This window comes from Asparagus officinalis, chromosome 1 (genome assembly GCF_001876935.1).
Source record: "Asparagus officinalis chromosome 1, Aspof.V1, whole genome shotgun sequence".
Classification (NCBI taxonomy): Eukaryota; Viridiplantae; Streptophyta; class Magnoliopsida; order Asparagales; family Asparagaceae; genus Asparagus; species Asparagus officinalis.
This window is the reverse complement of record NC_033794.1, coordinates 8,260,593-8,280,417: the sequence shown is the minus strand read 5'-3', so window position 1 is coordinate 8,280,417 and position 19,825 is coordinate 8,260,593. Positions and strand designations below refer to the sequence as shown.

General features: G+C 36.9%; 1 protein-coding gene across 1 annotated transcript; it reads right to left on the bottom strand.

Moving 5' to 3' along the window:
• Window positions 271-19,825, bottom strand: LOC109848274 (probable RNA polymerase II transcription factor B subunit 1-1). The gene is made up of 21 exons (XM_020417703.1): window positions 19,793-19,825; window positions 19,617-19,724; window positions 19,463-19,544; window positions 19,301-19,365; window positions 19,123-19,186; window positions 18,487-18,628; window positions 17,942-18,015; window positions 17,643-17,740; window positions 17,436-17,480; window positions 16,929-16,985; window positions 16,575-16,730; window positions 16,351-16,416; window positions 14,933-15,056; window positions 14,371-14,427; window positions 14,138-14,262; window positions 13,866-14,054; window positions 5,271-5,384; window positions 4,895-4,972; window positions 2,726-2,773; window positions 1,642-1,710; window positions 271-647 (listed from the first exon to the last, which is right to left on the bottom strand). The coding sequence occupies exons 2-21, from the start codon at window positions 19,689-19,691 to the stop codon at window positions 558-560; spliced, it is 1,818 nt and encodes a 605-aa protein (XP_020273292.1). The 5' UTR covers window positions 19,692-19,724; window positions 19,793-19,825; the 3' UTR covers window positions 271-557.

The following is a 19,825-nucleotide window of genomic DNA, read 5'->3' as shown; positions in this document are numbered from 1 at the left end:
TTTCATCTCCCATAGATCCGACTATCATCCAATCCACAACCGAACCTTAAGAGACCCGTTCAGCAATCATTACAAGTAATAATGCTATTAGACTTCTGCAGCAAACTCAACAAAAGGGCATCCCTCACTCCACACGTGACGATGTTGATTTCAAGTTTAACAGAAGCTCAAAAAGCCACATTCGAACAGCTCCAAACTCGGAAATGAAAACAATATGCAACGTTATTAATTGGGCATTTTTGATATCCTTAAATTATGTAGCCAACCATGCAAGTTGAACTGCCTCAACGACCCACAATACTGTCGCCGCGAAATTTTATTACGAATATTCACGATCAGGAATTTATGTTCCAGTTTTGCCAGCTCACATTTAGCCGAGAATGATGTGTAGAATAATATAACAAGCAGAGATACCTACACACTGTAATACTGTATAGAGAAGTTACAATTAAAAAAAGGCTTACCCGCAGGAAAAACATTAACTCATAATATTATATTTGATACCAAAAATTAATTCAATGTACACATAAGAATGTTGCAGCATGTGAAATGGCATTTTACTGAACAAATCCATTAGGCTTAGCACCAGATTTTGTGGACTGCTTTTGTTGCTCAGTATCGTAGTGAGCAAAAGCCGCATCCAAAGCCTATATCAAAAGAATATAAGGATTCAATACTTGGAATTGAATATTTCAAGAACCAAAATCAAATCATCCATAGCTATAAAGGGATTAAAGTTGATCAGTTAGCATCGTCATCTGCAAGAGAGACTCTAGCAGAAGCACATTTAGGCATATAATTATTAACTCTTCATCCTCCCATTTCCTATAAAAAGAATCAACATCTAGAAAATAGAGGGAAAGACATTCTCCAACTCTAAGTATTGGTTTCTTGACTTGTACCCGCCTGACCAACTCTAGAACTCGACTTTTTGCTTGTAAGTTTATCCTTCTTATTTTGATGGCTAGATGCCTTTGGGTCTGAATCCCACATCAGATTAAGATTTACCTCAAGCGGAGAATTTATTGACCTCAAAATTGAAGAACCAGGGTGGCACATGAAAGAAGGGATCAAAAAGGATGAAGTAGAGGCATAATGGCTTTCGTTTAAGTGGTTAAGTTTTAGCATCAGTGAAGGATATCAGTTATTCCGTTACATAAAACTATTACCAGAACCAACAATGTGTTTCGAGCGTAAAAGACGGTATAAGATTACAGCTGCTTATTGCATAACAGCCTGACCTGCTCACTGATGGATTCAACCTGATACAGAATAAATTAATAGTATTTCACAATTACCACTAAATTCTAATCTTTAACTCTTGACGTCTAGCAATAGTAAGGATAGTGTCTTGGCAAGCAAAGGCCGTGCCTTGCAAAACTCCAACGACTTACGGCTCAAGATCAGGTTCTAGTGGTTCATTTCTCCTGATTTCCTCTTTTGAACTAGCGAGTTGCGACCGTCATTGGATGTGAAGTTAGAAGCATATGACCTATAATTTAGGTGGAGCCACCATTTGCAGCGTATATTATGATTTCAACATGATATATTCAATCATTCTATCTATGATGTTAGTGAGCATATTTAGGGGTTGAGGGAAATTTATTGCAACTGCCAGAAAATTTAAAGAAGACAAGTTACCTGGAGCATTGGCTGCACAAGGAGAGAGACCTGATGCCTGTAATCTGACTGCACTGATTCCTTTATTTTCTGAATTTTTCATATATTGAAGTTATAAAACACTTGCTCTAAAAATACTTCAAACATAAAAGCAATTACAATTTCTTAAGCTGAACTGGCCCATTTATAAACAAATAAGAAACTCCACGATGTGAAAATAAGCAGCTTAATAGAGATTTCTAGCATTTTCCATATTACCTATAAACGAGATGGTCAAGAAGAGGCACAAAAAATGTTGGTCAAGAAGAGGCACAAAAGGTTGGTCAAGAGGAGGCAATAACAGCTTTAGAAGATTTCCAGCATTTTTTATAGGCTAATGCTGCTGTTTTAGATATCAGTTCAAATTAGAAAAAAGATGGTGCCAATGAAATGAAACGTCAAAAAAATTCAGGCCTTCACCCATTCACTAGTATGCACAAATAAGAAACAAACTGTCACAAAGGAAGTGCAAATGATGACTAGTAAAGATAGCTTGCTACTGCCAGACTATCCCATAGTTGCAATAGATTTTGCTGTCATTCACCTATTAGAAAGAATAATTAATCAACTATAAGAAAAACTGCACAGGAGCATGCTGCATCTACCGATATAACTGATACATATGGTAGCACTGATTAGAATTTAAGAACTTCACATTAACATATTTGAATTTACTTATACATATTGTAAAATTTATACATATTGTAAAATTTATAATTTTATAAGCACAACACCAACAGTCGGCTCCAGAAACAAAGAAAAATCCTAGCTCTCATATAAAGCATGCAACAGATGCTTTATGTCAGCTGTAGCTTATGACACTCCAGATTTGCTGGAAGTTCAAATGTTCTTCTATAACATTAATCCCCAAAAAAATGATTCTTATTTGTAGAGTTTCATGGAATCACAGAAATCTGCTTGCCTATGGTCGACATACATAGTTAATTTTAGAATATCAAAAAATTAGTGTGATATGTAAATAAATATAAGATCGCTATAACTGGCAGGGCCAAGTAAAGGAATTTAGATCTGAACAGAACGGAGAACATGAATCTCAAAGGAATACCTGAAGCTTCAGATAGATCTGCGTCATGGCATCTTTCAGCTTTAAAACCTGGAGAAGATACAGGACCAAAGACCAAATTAAAGAAATTCAAAAAGACATACAATCCCAGAGCACTAAGTTAGTATGCGGCATAAATAATTGCAACGAAAGAATATAAAATTTAGACTTGGATGATGAAAAATGGCATAAATATAAAGCCTAAAAATACAATGACTCATATATGCGGGTTCAGATATTTCTAGAGCAAACATTACTCAACATGAATACAAAAATCCCATGTCAACTAGATGGTTACATCAAGAAAGAAAGCCAGTTACTCTTGAACAAAGAAGAACCCTAAAAGAATCTTGCACTGGCATTGTATCTCCCCATAAATTATAGTTTCGCACATAAATTAGTTTTCACTACATGCGTGCAATGTCCCACTAGATTTATTTGGAATTAATTTACTTGATGAGGCTTAATAAGAATAGTATTCTGTGTTTTGTTGCTTGTAGTTGATTCCTATGTGGCTCCCACTACAAGATAATCCAAAAGTTGATGTTTCTTATATGCTTTTGGATCTCCAGATTTAGTTGCAACAACACATTGGGGGTCAAACAGCATTGCCCAATCTGTGCTAAAAATGATCGCAGCTTGGATTACATCTATGAAATTGTATGAAAAGTTTCCTTTAACAATTTTAGAAGGGTTTCTTTTTTCAATTATGATTTTTTTAATCGCTCGCGTAGGATAAAATAAGATTGACCAATTAATATTTATAAGTGCTTATCTAATATAGTTGGAAGAGAAAGCTATCCAACAATGAATTGCTACTCTAACTAGTAACTATTCTAACTAGTAACTACTGTAATTGAAATTACATGATGACAAAAATGCATTGCTTCACCAACATGCTATGACCAGATACATCCTAAGATAAGTTGGAGGCAGATATTTTCAGAAAAGAGCGCATTGGCATTTCTTCTTTCTGTTATGCTGGTCCTGTGAGCAAAGAGAGATCCATATTTGGGAGAATTCAACAACTAGGAAGTGTCATAGACTCATATTGTACTTCCTTTTTTCTTCTTTAAGCAAAATTGAAACATCAACCCCACCCTTGCTCTCAATTAACCATAATAAAACATCATATGACACCTACTTGTTTGTCCTTTAGGCAAAATTTTGAAATCAATTCAACTTGCTCCAAATTTATGTTGAAAGTGTAATCCCATAAAATACATGCTCATTTAATACATGCACTAGGCTCAGGCGCTAGATGGATACTCGATGAGTAAATGAGGCATGCCAATATACTAGACTGGCTTGAAGACAGATATGTGATGAGCGCAAAGAAGATAAATATTGAATTCATATACCTTGAAAATATTTCATAATAACTGAGATATTATGCTCTTTGAACAAGTCTAACTTTACCCAAAAATGAACATTAGAAGATACACGTGTACAATTTTACTATTGCTTTATCATCATATGTTTATATCATAATTCTTTAGGATTCTCCATATTCACATAGCCTATCTATTAGCATTGTCTATCCCTTGTTATTCTCCATATAAGTGCACAGTAGCTCACTGTCAATAACAATGGAAAGTTCGAGAGACTAAAAAATAATAGTTCACTAATGTAAAGGTTAAAGAAAGCTTAAGATATTTCTTGATTATAATACAGTATGTTACCGAACTGCAGCCACATAATAGTGTATATAATAGAATAATTACCGTAGGCATAGGTTTGTACTGAAGCGCATAATAGAGTATGTACCAAAACAGAAGAAAAAATCATGTAAATATGCAATATGTCCGCCGCCCTATTCTAGTCATGAACAAAAATGATTAACAGTGATATTGTTAAAAAAGTTGCAAACACATAACATGATTGTAGGTAAGGGAAAAAGTGGCGATAAACATAAAGAGTTGAATCGATTGATGGATATTTGATCACATAATCTAAAAAAGAAAAGAGGGAAACTGAAGCATCCGCAATCATGGTCACCTCAATGAGTTCCTCCAGATATGAACATATGTTATCATTATTATAATTATGTACACTATTTCAACCGGCTGAAAAGAATGGCGGCATGAAACAACATACAACAAAGTAAAATAATGTCGTTGTCTTTCTAGAAAATGCAGCATGAAAAAATGCATGAACTAAATAAAATATTACCTTATGATACAGATATGTTGTTGTCATTGGATATGACGACCAGAAATGGCGAAGCAACTCCTGGATAGATGTCCAGTTCTGAGACAACCAAAAATGGCATATTATTAATATATCAAACTCAAAAGTATGAGAAGAGAGCAACTTTTTACATTAAAATGGACATTATTATTATATCCCATGTGAAATAGTTCAAGATTCATGCATGGCTTATATCATGCTTCCCATAAATTGATGAAGCCATATGCAAAGAAATCAGTTATATGATTTAGTTAATCCATAATCTTCTTTCCATTTTCATATTTGGCGACATAGAGATGTATAGATTTCTTCAGAATCTATGCCTTTAAAAAGGTAATCGATTTGGGAATCAACTTACGTGCAAGAGCTCCTCTTTTGTCCTGTTGGGCAGCGTATCAAGGACGCTCTCTTGTGGACTCTTCCCAAAATGAAATTTGGTACTTGAAATATGTTGATTCAATCCATTAAGAACCTAGCTCAGACCAGTGAGGTAATTAGGTTTTCCTGCTCAATGCAATTATAATAATTGATGAATATCTAACAAAATAGAAGTGAGAAGATATGAAATGGCAATAAGATGAGCATGGGCAACACTGATCATGAGAACAAACTTTATGTAAACTCAAACTTAGTTTCTGTCCTGTCACCATTTTGGTCTTATACTACAAAAAGACAGATAAACATTTAGCACGATGAATGCAACTCAAGTTGACGGAAAACAACTGCAATTAGATTCTCTCTTATCATAACTCATAAGACTAAAGTTAATCAATTAAGCAGATATATGCAGTAAGGAAGATGTCAGGGACATCATATATGTGACCAACCTACACAAAAAAAATTCCCTATTTTCGGTTCTCCTTATTCAAATCGACAATCTGCAAGTTCAACAATTTACTTTCCACCTGCATTTCTGAGCTGCTGAGCCAATGTCATATATATTAATTTTCTGCGTAAGGAGATTTTTAAAATAATTGCAAATGATTATCCATGTAAGTACCTATTACAATCTCCTGGAAAGCACTGTTTGATAGTACCAAAAAGTGGAAGATATCTTTACTCACAAATTAAAACAATCTTTGGAAGTTGCACACAGACGCCACCACTTTCTAGATTCCTATAATATTTATATTATACCATCAAGGTTGTTCAAAACACTCGGTTCCAAATTAACATGAAAAATATATTGAAGTTTCATTGGGTGCTTCAGGGTGTTGAAACATTGCCTAAGTTCCCAGGCAGGCACCTATGTTCTACCTGGACATTTTTTTTTAAACATAGCCGAAGACTACTCCAACGGCAGGCATAGGCCAGAGCTTTTGGCAAAGGCAGAGGCGAAGGAGACGAAGAAAGAAGGGAAGGGAGAGGAAGAAGGAAGAGCAAGCCGCTTGCATCTATGAAGACAAAAACGAATCCTTCACCTCCGCTTGTGATTGAAGCAATTGCCAGTGATTGTTTACACCACAAGCGGAGCTAAAAGAGAAAAGGAGAGTGAGAAGAAGAGGAAGGAGATGACAACTTGACAATTGAAAACAAAATTAAGTTAAATTTTTTTACTGAATATCAACTGAAGACAAAATTATCTTAGGGCATGTTTGGCAATGGAAAGTGAAAAATAGAGAAGGTACTTTCTCAAGAATGAAGTTTCTTATTACTTTCTATTTTGCAAAATCTTGTTTGGATGGTAGAAAGAAAAAGAAAAAGAAAAAAGCTCGAGGTGGCAACTTATGTGGCAGTAGCATTCTTCTTGTTCTGTCTGGTTTATCATGGAAAGTGAAACAGCAAGTGGACAAGCAAAACTAAAATAATACGTGAAAAATGTTTTTTATTCTCTCTCCTCTCTCTTAGTTTCCATTCACTTTCTTCAACTTTTTAAGAAAATGAAAAGGGCCAAAATGCTGTCATGGCCACCCTTCACTTTCCAACTGCCAAACTGGATAAAATTGGAAAGTTGTTGGTCCACATTCCACCTACTTTCCAGTTGCCAAACATGCCCATATTTTAAGTCATCAGTGGTCAGGAGGGTAGGAGCTTCATGAAGGATTAATGATGGCAGTCATCAAGGAAGCAAAGCAAAGGTCATTGAGTTACAATTTTAACTGCAAGTCAACTGAAGCCAAAACTATCTTATTTCAAGTAGTCAATGGTCAGGAGGGAAGCACCTTCATGGAGGAGGGAAGGAGGGAGGGTGGGAGGGACCCCCACCCCAGTCCAAACCAAGGTTATATCCTAAATAATAGTAGGTAACAGAATCCATTTCTATCAATAAGATGCTTAAGCAGGCCATGTATGCATTTTTATGTTGAGCAGCCTGCATAAGCGGCCTAAGCACATTTTTGCACCTCAATGATCAATGTGGTTGCATAAGAATAATTTATGTGGCCTTGGTTCACCTCAGCTCAGTCAGCCACTGAGGAAAGCATCCAGTCTGCTTTTCTAAAAAAACTAAAACAGATATCGTGCACTTGTGTCCTGCTAATCCGAACCTTTACTGTGCTTTTTATATCCAGAACAATCATCTTTGTATGCCGGCCAACTGACGCAAATGAAATATGAACACAAATACAATACTGTCAAATCAAGTAGAGTTGCTTTCACATAAGGTCTTGTCACGCATTGATTATAAATGATAGACGCTGTCTATAGTCTTGTAAGAAAAGCTTATATCATGTTGCTTCTGCTGCAAGACATGCTAAACTTAGAAGAAATTTGTTCGACAACTTAATGCCTGCAGGTTATCTTGTGACCTTCCATATGTCACTACAAGGCGCATCAAGGCCCAGGCAGGAGACCATGAAAGAAAGGAAAAAGAGAATGAAAACTAAATTTAAGCAACCAACTATTCATATATCCTTAAAACATGGCCAATATCTGACTTCCAGTCCTAGCTGCAACCTAAGTTTATGATCCAAATGCCAATTGAAGGGTTAGTAAGGTCACATTTTATAAGATGTAGGCTTTCTGCCCTAGTGCAATGAAGTTTGATACAGAACCTAAATCTCTTATCCAATGGTTAGTTGAATGGTTAATAAATCACTTCAACTAAGATATACTCATGCCTTAAATCTGACAAATGATATTGCCTATGAATCGGACTCTTGTATATGCCCCCAAATCAATCAAATCCTATTACAGACTTTCCACCTTATGGGAAAATGAAAATGGCACTAAGCAACAGCTATTTAATCGATCAAATAATTTAGAATGTTCTATCCCTACGAAGAAAGTTCTATCACCAATTGATTCATGCCTATGATAAAAACTACGTGATTATAACCAAGGGTTGTTTGTACATGCAGCCTCTACATTCTAGGAGTTGGCCACTCATTACTTCTCATCTTTTAATTATCAAGTAGATAGATCATGTAGTATAATGGTTAGCCACTAATCACCCCTTGACCTCTTTCATATAATGTACATTGTTAGAAGAGAGTATTAGTTTAGCATTTGTTTAGTCCCACATTGCCTGTGAGACTAACTTGTAACTAATTCATCTCTATAAATAATAAAGTATAGAGTGAGGGGGAAACTCTCCAAGAAACTCTTTTCTCTTCAAATTTCAACATGGTATCAGAGTCAGGTCCTTAACCCTAGTACTAATCCAAATTCCTAAACCTAACCCTAACTCTAACTCCCGCCGCCAGTTCATCCAGATCTGAGCCTTCGCTTCATCTTCAGATCCGAGTCTTCCTCGTCCTCGTCTTTCTCGTCCTCGTGCACGTCCTCATCCTCGTCCTCGAACAAATTGAAGAAATCGACATCAAGCGAACACGATCCTCTCGAGCTCGCTGAGAAAGCCAAGGGCGTCGTTGTCGTCGACCTCCATTCCCACCACCGACACGATCCCCTCGTCAATCCCCTTGTCGACCTCCTGATTGTACAGCGAAGATGACGACGATGGCTTCATCACTGCTGACCTCGTCTTCTTTTTTATTTTGATTTCCTTCGTCATCCGATCTAGATTTCCAAAAAAATTATTATTTTTATATTTATATACATATATTTATTTATTTAACCTTCGGGTTAAATAATAAACCTTCGGGTTCCATCTTAACCTTCGGGTTCCATCTTAACATTCAGGTTCAAAATTAAACCTTCAGGTTCTTAGACTTGTTCAGCCTACTGACTAATTCAAGAATTATTATCTTAAACTTGGATATGTCTTGATTGTTTTTATTTTGGAGTACAACTTGTGGAGGGTATTATCTTGAACTTTACTCGTCTGTTTCATGATGATCGGATCTGAGGAACTCAAGAATTCTGAGTTAGCGACTCAGATGAAAGTTTCGGAGATATTTTTTGGTAGAATCACTGATCGGAAACTTGATGGAATTAACTATTTCTAATGAAAGCGTGTTATTGAAATCTATGTAACAGGTCGAGGCAATACTGGCCATTTGTTAACGGACTCTCCTACTCCGACACTAAAATCTTGGACATTGGACAATAGTGTCCTCTTACATCAAATTCTTAATACTATGAAGCCTAAAATTCAGGATTTAGTTCTTCATTGTATGACAGTGAAGGAACTTTAATGTTTTTTACAAGATCTCTATGGGGGTAGCAGCAATATTAATCGGACATATGAAGTAATTCAAGAGCTGTTTCATAAGAAACAGGCTAGTAAACCTATGGATGATCATTATGATGAGTTTAACCGTCTGACTGAGAAACTTCGTTAGATTTTTTTATTACTGGAGATGTAAAACAAATACAGAACCAATGAAACAAACTTATGATACTCACCTACTTGGGTACCCTAGATTTCATTTACTCCTCTGCTCGACCACAAATCATGAGGAGCTCCGTCATTAGTTCTCTGACTAAGACTTATCATTTTCTGAAGAACGTTGTCCCTGCACAGGCACTTACATTCACTGTATGACTTTCTGAAGAACGTTGTCCATGCACAAGCACTTACATTCACTGCGGATCGCTCTGCGCTTGTCACTCAGAGTTGGCAGTCTTATGGACGAGGGGGTCACACCGGTGGTCCTAAAAGAGGTAGAGGAAACTTTGAAGGGAAAGATGTTATCACTCTGGTCATTCTGGGGGGTCGAGGTGGTCAACGAGGTGGCCGCGGAAGTCCATCTCAATGCGGACATACTCATAGCGATGACTCGGTGAAGACTTGTAACTATTGTCACCAGCCAGGACATCTCAAATATAATTGTTCTGAATTGGAAAATAAAAATGTCAATGGTGCTTACATGACCGCTCAGGATAACTTTACCTCGTCTGACAATGAAAGTCAACCACAGTCACTTCTCCATGATACGGAGCTGCAATGTTAATTTCAGCAATTTCAATTATTCCAGCAGTACCAGAGTTCACAAACATCGTCTTCCTTCTTATCCGTTACTCTCAAAAGTACATGTACCCTTTTATCTTTACTTACTTCGTCTTTGTCTCATACTTGGATTATAGATACAGGTGTCACTAATCATATGACTAGAAATTAATGTATCTTATCATCTTTCTCCCCTTCATCTAATTCAGTTACATTATGGTTCACGTATACCTGTTCAGGGTGCCGGCAACACCAATCCTACCCCTAGTCTTCCTCTTTCCTCCGTATTCTATCTTCCTAGCTTTTGCTATAATCTTTTATCTGTTAGTAAGATTACAAAATATCTAAACTGTACAGTGGTATTTTTTTCCTACACATTGTGTCTTTCAGGACATGGTCATGAGGAAAACGATTGGGACAGGACATGAGCAGCACGACCTTTATAAACTAGAATTAAGCGCCTAACATTTGGCTTGTATCAAAAACTTATCAATCCTACAATACCACTGTCAGTTAGGACATCCCTCTCTCTGTTCTCAAGCTTCTTAATCCCCAGTTCAAATCTCTTTTTTTATTAAAGTGTGAGTCGTGTCAACTTGACAAACATCATTGTGTGTCTTATCTAATCGAGTCAATAAGAAGGTTACTAAGCCATTTGATCTTATTCATTCTGATGTCTGGGGGCCATGCCTAATAACTTCTAAATTAGAATTCTGATACTTTGTCAGTTTTGTGGATGACCACTCTCGTGTTACTTAGATTTATCTTCTCAAGTTTAGGTGTGAAGTCTTTTCTACATTTAAACTCTTTTATTCTAAAATAGTCAATCAATTCAAGACTTTAATAAAAAAATTAATCTGATAATGCAAAGGAATATTTGGATGACAACTTCACTAGTTTCCTTGAACATGAAATCCTCCATCAGTCTTCTTGTGTTTACACTTATCAACAAAATGAAGTTGCTGAACGAAAGATAGACATCTTATTGATATTACTCGGACCTTGCTACTCCATCGTCGCGTTCCCAAAAAAATTTGGGGGGAAGCTATCTTAATAGCATGTTACTTGATTAATCGAATGCCCTCTTCTGTTTTGCAAGATAAAATTCATTTTAAAATTCTATACCCTAAGGATGATTTTTTTCCGCTTCCTCCAAAGATCTTTGGCTCTCTGTGCTTTGTTAATAATCACAGTCCAAATAAATAAAAGTTTGACTCCCGATCTATTAAAGATATTTTCTTGGCTACTCCCGAAAGCATAAAGGTTATAAGTGTTTCTGTCCGTCACTCAATCATCTTGTGTTATCTGTTGATGTAACATTCTTTGAAGATAAACCCAATCATTCTAGTTCTCCATCTATATTATCACTGGATGAGTATGACTATTTGATCCTGCAAGAGTCACTGGTTAACGGTGGTGGTTCATCCGTTGACAATATTATTTGCGCTATTGGCAAAAACTCAGTTTGGTTTAACGACCCAATTCAAGTTTATCATCGTCGCTCTACTCCTGCTCCTGTACCGACGTCAGTCTCAACACCACATCCTCCGTCCGAAGATTATGAATCAGTAAATGCAAATTTACCCCTTCTGCGGAAGATCTTCCTAATGCACTTCGAAAAGGAACACGAACTTTTACTCAACGTCCTATTTCTAACTTTGTCTTCTATGATCACCTCTCCTCTACTTTTCGATCTTTCGTTACGATCTTTCGTTACTTCCCTCCTCTCGACTCATATTTGGTTCCTAAGAATGTGTCAAAAGCCCTGTTTATTCCAGGTTGGAACCAAACGATGTAGGACGAATTGAGGGCCTTACTACAAAATGAGACTTGGGATTTGGTCCCACTTCCACCAGGAAAGCGGCTCGTCGGCTGCAAGTAGGTGTACACTGTCAAGTTAAATCCTGAGGGAACTTTAGCACGCCTAAAAGTCCGACTGGTTGCTAAAGGTTATTCACAAGTGTATGGCTTGGATTACATAGATACCTTCTCTCCAGTGGAAAAAATTACATCTGTTTGGATTTTTATTTCATTAGCAGTGACAAATCACTAACCACTTCATTAGTTAGACATCAAGAATGCATTCCTTAATGGTATTCTAGATGAGGAGGTTTACATGAAATAACCACTAGGTTTTATTGCTCATGGGGAGAATGCGAAGGTGTGTAGGCTGAAGAAATCACTTTATGGTCTGAAACGGTCTCCGAGAGCTTGTTTTGAATGTTTTACATCGATTATTCAGGAATTTGGGTTTTATCGTGCACAGAAAGATCACTTTGTCTTCTGGCGATTTCAGAATGGAAACAAATTTTGCTCGTTGTCTATGTGGATGACATTGTAATTACAGTGGATGATGCTTCTGGTATTGACAGCCTGAAGAAGTATTTACAGACATATTTTCAAACCAAAGATCTTGGTTCCCTAAAATACTTCCTAGGGATTGAAGTCGCAAAGTCAACGAAGGGTATTCTTCTGTCACAAAGGAAGTATGTCTTGGATATGCTCTCAGAAGCCAGGATAGGATACAGACGCAGTGATTCTCCAATGAATGTGAACTCAAAACTACTACCATACCAAGGAGCTTCTTAAGGATGTTGGGCAGTATACGAGATTGGTGGGGAAACTAAATTATCTGATGATGACCAGACCTGACATCACATTTACAATCAGTGTTGTGAGTCAGTTCTTGTCCGCACCAAGAACTACTCACTTGGATGCAGTAATGAGAATTTTGAGGTACTTGAAGAAGGCTCCAGGACGAGGAATTTTCTACTCAGATCAAGGACACACCAGAGTTACAGGCTTCTCTGATGTAGATTGGGCTAGATGTCCTTTTGATAGGATATCGACTACTGGATATTGTGTCTTTCTCGGAGAAAATCTGGTGTCATGGAAAAGTAAGAAGCAAAGTGTTGTGTCTCGATCCAGTGCAGAATCAGAATACAGAGTTATAGCAAATGTGACACTAGAGATAGTTTGAATCAGAGACTTATTGACAGAAATTGGTCTCCCTCCAGAATGTCCCATGAGTCTATATGGCGATAATAAAACAGCAATGTGTGAATTGCTGAGACTCCCGTGTTGAGAGAACCAAGCACATTGAATTCGACTGTCATGTAGTCCGCAATAAGCTCAAGGACAAAATCATCACGGCAAAACATGTACCGACAGTACATCAGTTGGCAAACATTCTTTCAAAACCACTTAGTCGAACACAGGTTGACTTTATTTGTGACAAGCTGGGCATGCATGAGATATATGCTCCAGCTTGAAGGGGAGTGTTAGAAGAGAGTATTAGTTTAGCATTGGTTTAGTCTCCCATTGCATGTGAGTCAATGTGGGACTAACTTATAACTAATCCATCTTTATAAATAATAAAGTATAGAGTGAGGGGAGAACTCTCCAAGAAACTCTTTTCTCTCCAAATTTCACTAATTACATCCCATTCCAGTAGGATGAATAATACAGAAAAAAAAATAATACCTGACTAGCTATCAACACACAGGGCATAACCAGGAGAGAGAATATAATTCCTATTCCTACCGTTCAGGAAAAAGTCACTGTATCAAATAGCTTGCAGGGAATATGCATTGAAAGAAATATCTCCCATTTGAATAATTTCAGAGAAAAGGAATATGCTACTTTTAACTTCAGAAAATCTACCTTCAGTGCTATTTCAGGTTGAACAACTGGATCATTCAACCCACGGAATTTCACCTCAGAGATTTGCTCTGCTAAATAAACATAGGCTTCCTCAGCGTTAAGACTGCAATCAGGTTTTATTCCAGCGCCACTGTCACCTAAAGCCTTTAGGGCATTTGCTAGTTGACAATCAAAGTACTCATGTGGATCCTGATGCAATAAGCAGGGCACCTTATGTGTTAGTTACAAAATTTCCAGCAAGTTCATGTAGATTGACAGAGACCAATTATCACCTTGATGCATAGTGGTGCATATGGAAGGTTTTGAGGGCCTTGAAGGTCCTCAATTTCAGTCATGCGAGAAACCCTTTCTAGGCGTTCCAAGTCTTCATTCTCATCTGATGTTTCATTGGACTCGGCTACAGATTATTTTAATAATCGAGATACAGAAGTGTTAGTCGAATTAGAGAAATATGATAAATACACATTTTGAACAGAAGACTTAAGAATATATGATCCTTGCTAACCTTGTCTGGACCTTGCAAGAGCTTCAGCAACAGTCCGTGTGTCTCCCAACTCCATGTCTAGACAATGAGACAAAAAACAAGGTGATGTTTTAATAATATGCATGGTTACTCTCTATGTCAAAAAACGCAGTAATAGTGAACGTGGAGGCACAAGGATAAATTAGCTGTCAACATATAGTGCAGTTACCCCCCCACCCCCACCCCCTCTTGCTAAGAAACTGAACATCCAGAAGTAAAATCAAGTAACAAACAATATGAATATGTAATAATTAAAAACACAAAATTCAAAGTTCAAAACCAACGATGGGTTTCGAACCAATAAAGCTTGCCGCATTATTGCAGATTTATCAGCAGTGATGTACACTTGACAAATGGCTGAAAACAATCAAACAATCCACGGTATACACAAAGTAATGAGACACTCATTCAGGGTGTACATTAAATGGTACAAAACATTCCCATTGCAAATAGCACCAGATATCCTTAAAAGCATGCTAAATTTGATTTCCCAAGATGCAGGAGACAGGAATAGAATAAGGGATGCATGAAAACTTAAACCTACCTAATGGCCTGCCTTCAAGGACAACAGCTGCATGCCGATTAAGATCCTGCGAGATCGACCTCTTTGATAGCTCATTGTCAGTATCGACAACTTCCTTGGTTCCATCACGCAAAATACCATGATCCTAAGATGCAGTCACAACAAAAAACCACAGAATTGATTTTTTTATACAGGAAATAAGCCACCTAAATGAAAACAAAATAAATGCTGCAAATAAAAGGAACATTATCCAATCTTACTTAGGAATGTGTTATCTTATGTATACATTAGTCCCACTGGTTTCTACCAAGCTTCAATTCCATCTCTGAAAGATGATAGATTTACCTACCTGCCAATGTGCCGCCAACATTTTACAACAGGCCTCTCCCGAACATAGTTAACTACGGTTTAAGCATTAAACTAGGTCGACCACTGGTTAAACCTGTTCAAGTCTTACTTGTGCTCCACCGCATTCTAAATATCAGCCAATGTCAGAATTGAGAGCTGGACAGCAGCAGACACATGTATTTTATCACTGTTTTGGCTATATTAATAGCAAGGTGCCAAGGTAAGTGTGTATTAAGCATGATTTTTGCAGTAGGTATTGACTTGCTAAGATTGCATCTAGGGAATTTAGGATGTATATATCCACTAACTGCTATAACATCCTCCATTTACCAAATGCCCCGAACATCCGCCACAGGACATGGTATTTGTCATTCCGCCATAAGCTAATATAAGATATTTACAACATCTTGCTACGAGGTAACCCCATTTTGATGGAGGGTCTTATGATAGTGAAGATTGATTTTTAATCTACCTAACACGTAAGTTATTGCAGCCATTTGTCTCAGTGCATTACTGTGCATAGAACCTTAACAAGTAAAAAGGGTCATCTTCTCCATGCAATCACATAAAAAAGTTCAAATGTTTCAAATGAGAACTCTTGCAAGGACTAATGTCCATGTGCACATGCAAGCAACTAGAAGGACGTGGAAGGACATCTTAAGATCATTATAGCATATAAGGGAAAACAGCACTAGCAAGTAGAACAGCACATATACATCAGGTATAGCTAAACATGAAAATTTTGTAAACTTGCAGCATTTCCTGCATCTTCATGCATGCCTCTAATTAGTATTTCAATAAGAAATTTACTCATAGAACCATTTTAAGACAATTTGGAGTCTCCATGCATAATCTGTGAGCTTAGATATTGAAACCCATAACCATATCTAAAACAATAACAAGATGCTCTTTAAACGAATATATAGTAAATCATTCATTCCAAACTTGCACAAAAGCGAAAAAACATCAACCTCCAATAGTACCAACCAAAATCTGAGGACAGGCTACATATATGAGCTCACCACATTATAATCCAACCCAAAAAAAACATGTAGCACAGGTAAGAAAAATAAAGATAAAGCATCACTTACTGGAAGATGCAGGTAGTCATCCCCAAGATCAGCTTCCATGTCTAATGTCGGATCCACACGTCTCATCTGACCCAAGAGATCTATGTCAAACATAAGTATGTCTACAGAAATAGAAATATAACACCTTCAAAGTTCAAACAACATAAAACATTGGGGAAGCTGAGCCGTCACACCAGATTGTACGAGGAATATATATACAAATAAAAAGCTGGTCTGTGAAGTACCTTTCGGCGAGCTTCATTGGCCAATATATCATCCTGCTTCAAAAATATTGCAAGATCCTCATCTTCAGCTGCCTCTGCAGCAACTGTTGCAGAATTCTTGGACCATTGCAAATATTCTGCTCGACAGTATTTTGTCCAAAAATCTTTTTCCGACATCTGGAAGTTCATGAACATAAGGCTAAAATGTGAACTACTCAAAAGTTAAATGTGAAATACTCAAAAGCTAAAACGTGAACTGCATAAGATTCTGAGTCCAAGATCCTTGACCACAGTAATCAGCTTTAGTAAGCTACCAGATGTCACAGAAACTTTACAAAGTTGTTAGCTATTGCCTTAGAAGATATATCTTCTCACCTTTCTTGGCACATAATTCAAAAATGCACGAAGAACAGCCGGTTTTTCAACAAAAATCTGAAAAGGAACAAAAAGGCAACATGATGATAAAGGAATTGCCATTTACAACAAATCATTCTAAGAAAAATACTAAACATGTAACCAGAGCTCACTGAATGCATTGCATAATACGCTGGTAAACTTGGTTTGGTTTAGTTATGCATGTGATTCAGTCAGTTGAGCGTGGCGCACATAGTTGTGCACTATGCTATCCTGATTCTGACAACAGCAACAAAACCAGCAGATATAGAAGCATGCTTATAGTTTAGTACACTAGGATCAAAACTTATGCTAATTATCAATATGATCCATTCTAAAGCATTGCTTTCCATTAAGATTCAATCCTCAACTTTGCCCACAAAAATTATATGGGTTGGTGTATTAAGTCTTTTGTGCAGTAAATTTACCACATACTAGTGAAACTAAAAACTCTGATAGCTGTTAAGTGTTAAAACGGTAAAGTATTACCTGATGGATAATCTCTGGGGTCAAGCTAAACATAACTTTATTCGCCTGCAACAGAAAGAGAGCATGAAAAACTCATACATGCAAAATTTATCTATACAAAAGAAATATAAAAGATGGACACTGCATGTTCCAATGAAAAAAGTTCTCAAAAATTAATAATAGGACACAGAATAAGTAAAGGTGCAAGAAGAAAGGGAGATATTGTACCCGACCATCAGCTGATGGCCTGACATCTGCAAGCATGGCACTTTTGAGCCCCGTCCGTTGCTTTAATGTTCTACGACCGTCATTACCAAGTAAATTCTGCATCCAGAGCAAAGAAGAAATTTTTAATGCCATGTATAAAAAAGGTAAAGAATAAACAGCCTCCTCTCAAAAAAAAATCAGATGTACTAACTCAGAAAGTCCCTACGACGTCAAACAAACGCGGACACAAGTCCGTTGCGCCAATACCCCCCACACCGTATCCCAAGAAGAAGAGGTGGAAAACATTTCAGGCTAGTACCTGTCCTGGCGCCAGAACTCTGATTCAGTCAAAACACCGCCAATGACAAATTCCTTATGCAGTTTCTGCAATTCACTGTCAAATGTATCTATAAGTGACTTTAAATAATAAAATCAAAATAGTTCAATTTATTTAAAGAGAATTAGATAAACTGGAGGATTGATGATGTCCGCTACTTCAAATGAAATGAGAGCACAGATGAAAACTACGAGACATCCATAACACAAACAAAGAAGCGTGGGCATATATATAGGTAAGGATGTGACCAACGGGTGGAAAATTTTTGGCGATTGTCCTATGTATATAAAGTATTGAGAGGTTCAGTCAAATTAATCCATGACCCTTCGGAACATGATACAACAGCATCATCGTGCCTTCATTGATAAAATTTTATTAAAAACTAAAAAAGGCTAGAAAAATGAGCATGCATGGTACAAGATAAACGAAGAGGAAGAGATGTTCCTCATGCTACACAAGTTTAGTACCCACAGATCAACTGGTTGGCAACCAGTGGCAAGCGTTGAATAACTTAATCAATAGATATACCTATCATCTCGCAACAGTTTCATCCGACGCTCCATCTCCGAGGCACTAAGCTGTTCTGCATGAACTGTAGCATTGGACTTTTCGGGTACTGCTTGGTCTTTTGTAGAGGATGCAACAGACTGAAACTTTCCAAGTACTTTTCCTGTTAAAGGAACAACAGGCAGTATGCATCAACTTTGCTAGTGTGAAGCCAATGGAGATTGACATGATATATATGCACATCTGTCTATGAATCATAAGGACACTGATTATAGACACAAAGCAATTTTGGATATATTAGATATCCATTACACCCTAACTCCCAGCATGTTAAGTATTATATCTGATACGTTCGTGGTTAAAATTATTTTTAAAAATCTGAAAATTTTAAAGTCTCGACATTATCTTAGAAGAGTACAAAAAATGAAAATCAACTCAAATGTAAATGCTGTCAGGAAACTGTCTTCCTAGAGAAGTTTGCTTCGTATGAATTTGCAAAGTTTAGAGTAAAGATGTACATAGTCAAGCAAATCAATAGATTATTTCATCTAAATATAGATATCCAAGCATCATCACAATGAAGAATACTCCCAACTTTAAAGAAAAAAAGTTAACAAATGTCAACAAAAGCAATCATGGTCTGAAATCAATTCTTACCAACAAAATCTCGGCAAGCATTGCGGTCCGGAAAATTATCAAACTCAAAAATGTAACCTCCACCCTGAAACAGGAATTAACTTATGTTAGTAAGCTTCATGCAATTTTGTAAGATAACTAAACAATACAAGCTAGAGTAAGGGGAAAGCTATAGATACGCATGAATCGATTCATTTACCTTCTCAGAATCCAGTGTAAGATTCAACAATGCTTGTTTAGACCCATCTTTACTAAACTTGTGACCTGAAATAATATGAGATTAAAAATCTCAAGCTGTATGCTTTTAAACTATAAAAGTTTTGAAAATTGACAATTTCATATCAAGAATAGTCCTGAGTACCTTTAATGTTCTTAAACCCCACATTAAGCTTTGACGCTGAAGACCTAGGATCATTAGGAACAAAAACAAATTTCTCCTCGTTCTGCAAATCAAAATAAAAATAGGTCGTTTGAAAATTACTAAAATTAAACAAAAAGGAGAGGCTAGGGTTTACCATTTTGAGAACTCCAGGGACCCCAGGGTCTTTGACGCTGGTCTTGTACTTAACCTTCATGGTGATCGCCGCCATTGCTCGATTCGAGATCGAGATCTTCGATTAAACCTATTCAAGGGATCAAGCACTTGAATTAAAGCACGATTTCAAATTAAACGAAAAAATCACGTAATTACCTGATTAAAGAAACGAATTGATAATCGGAGGCG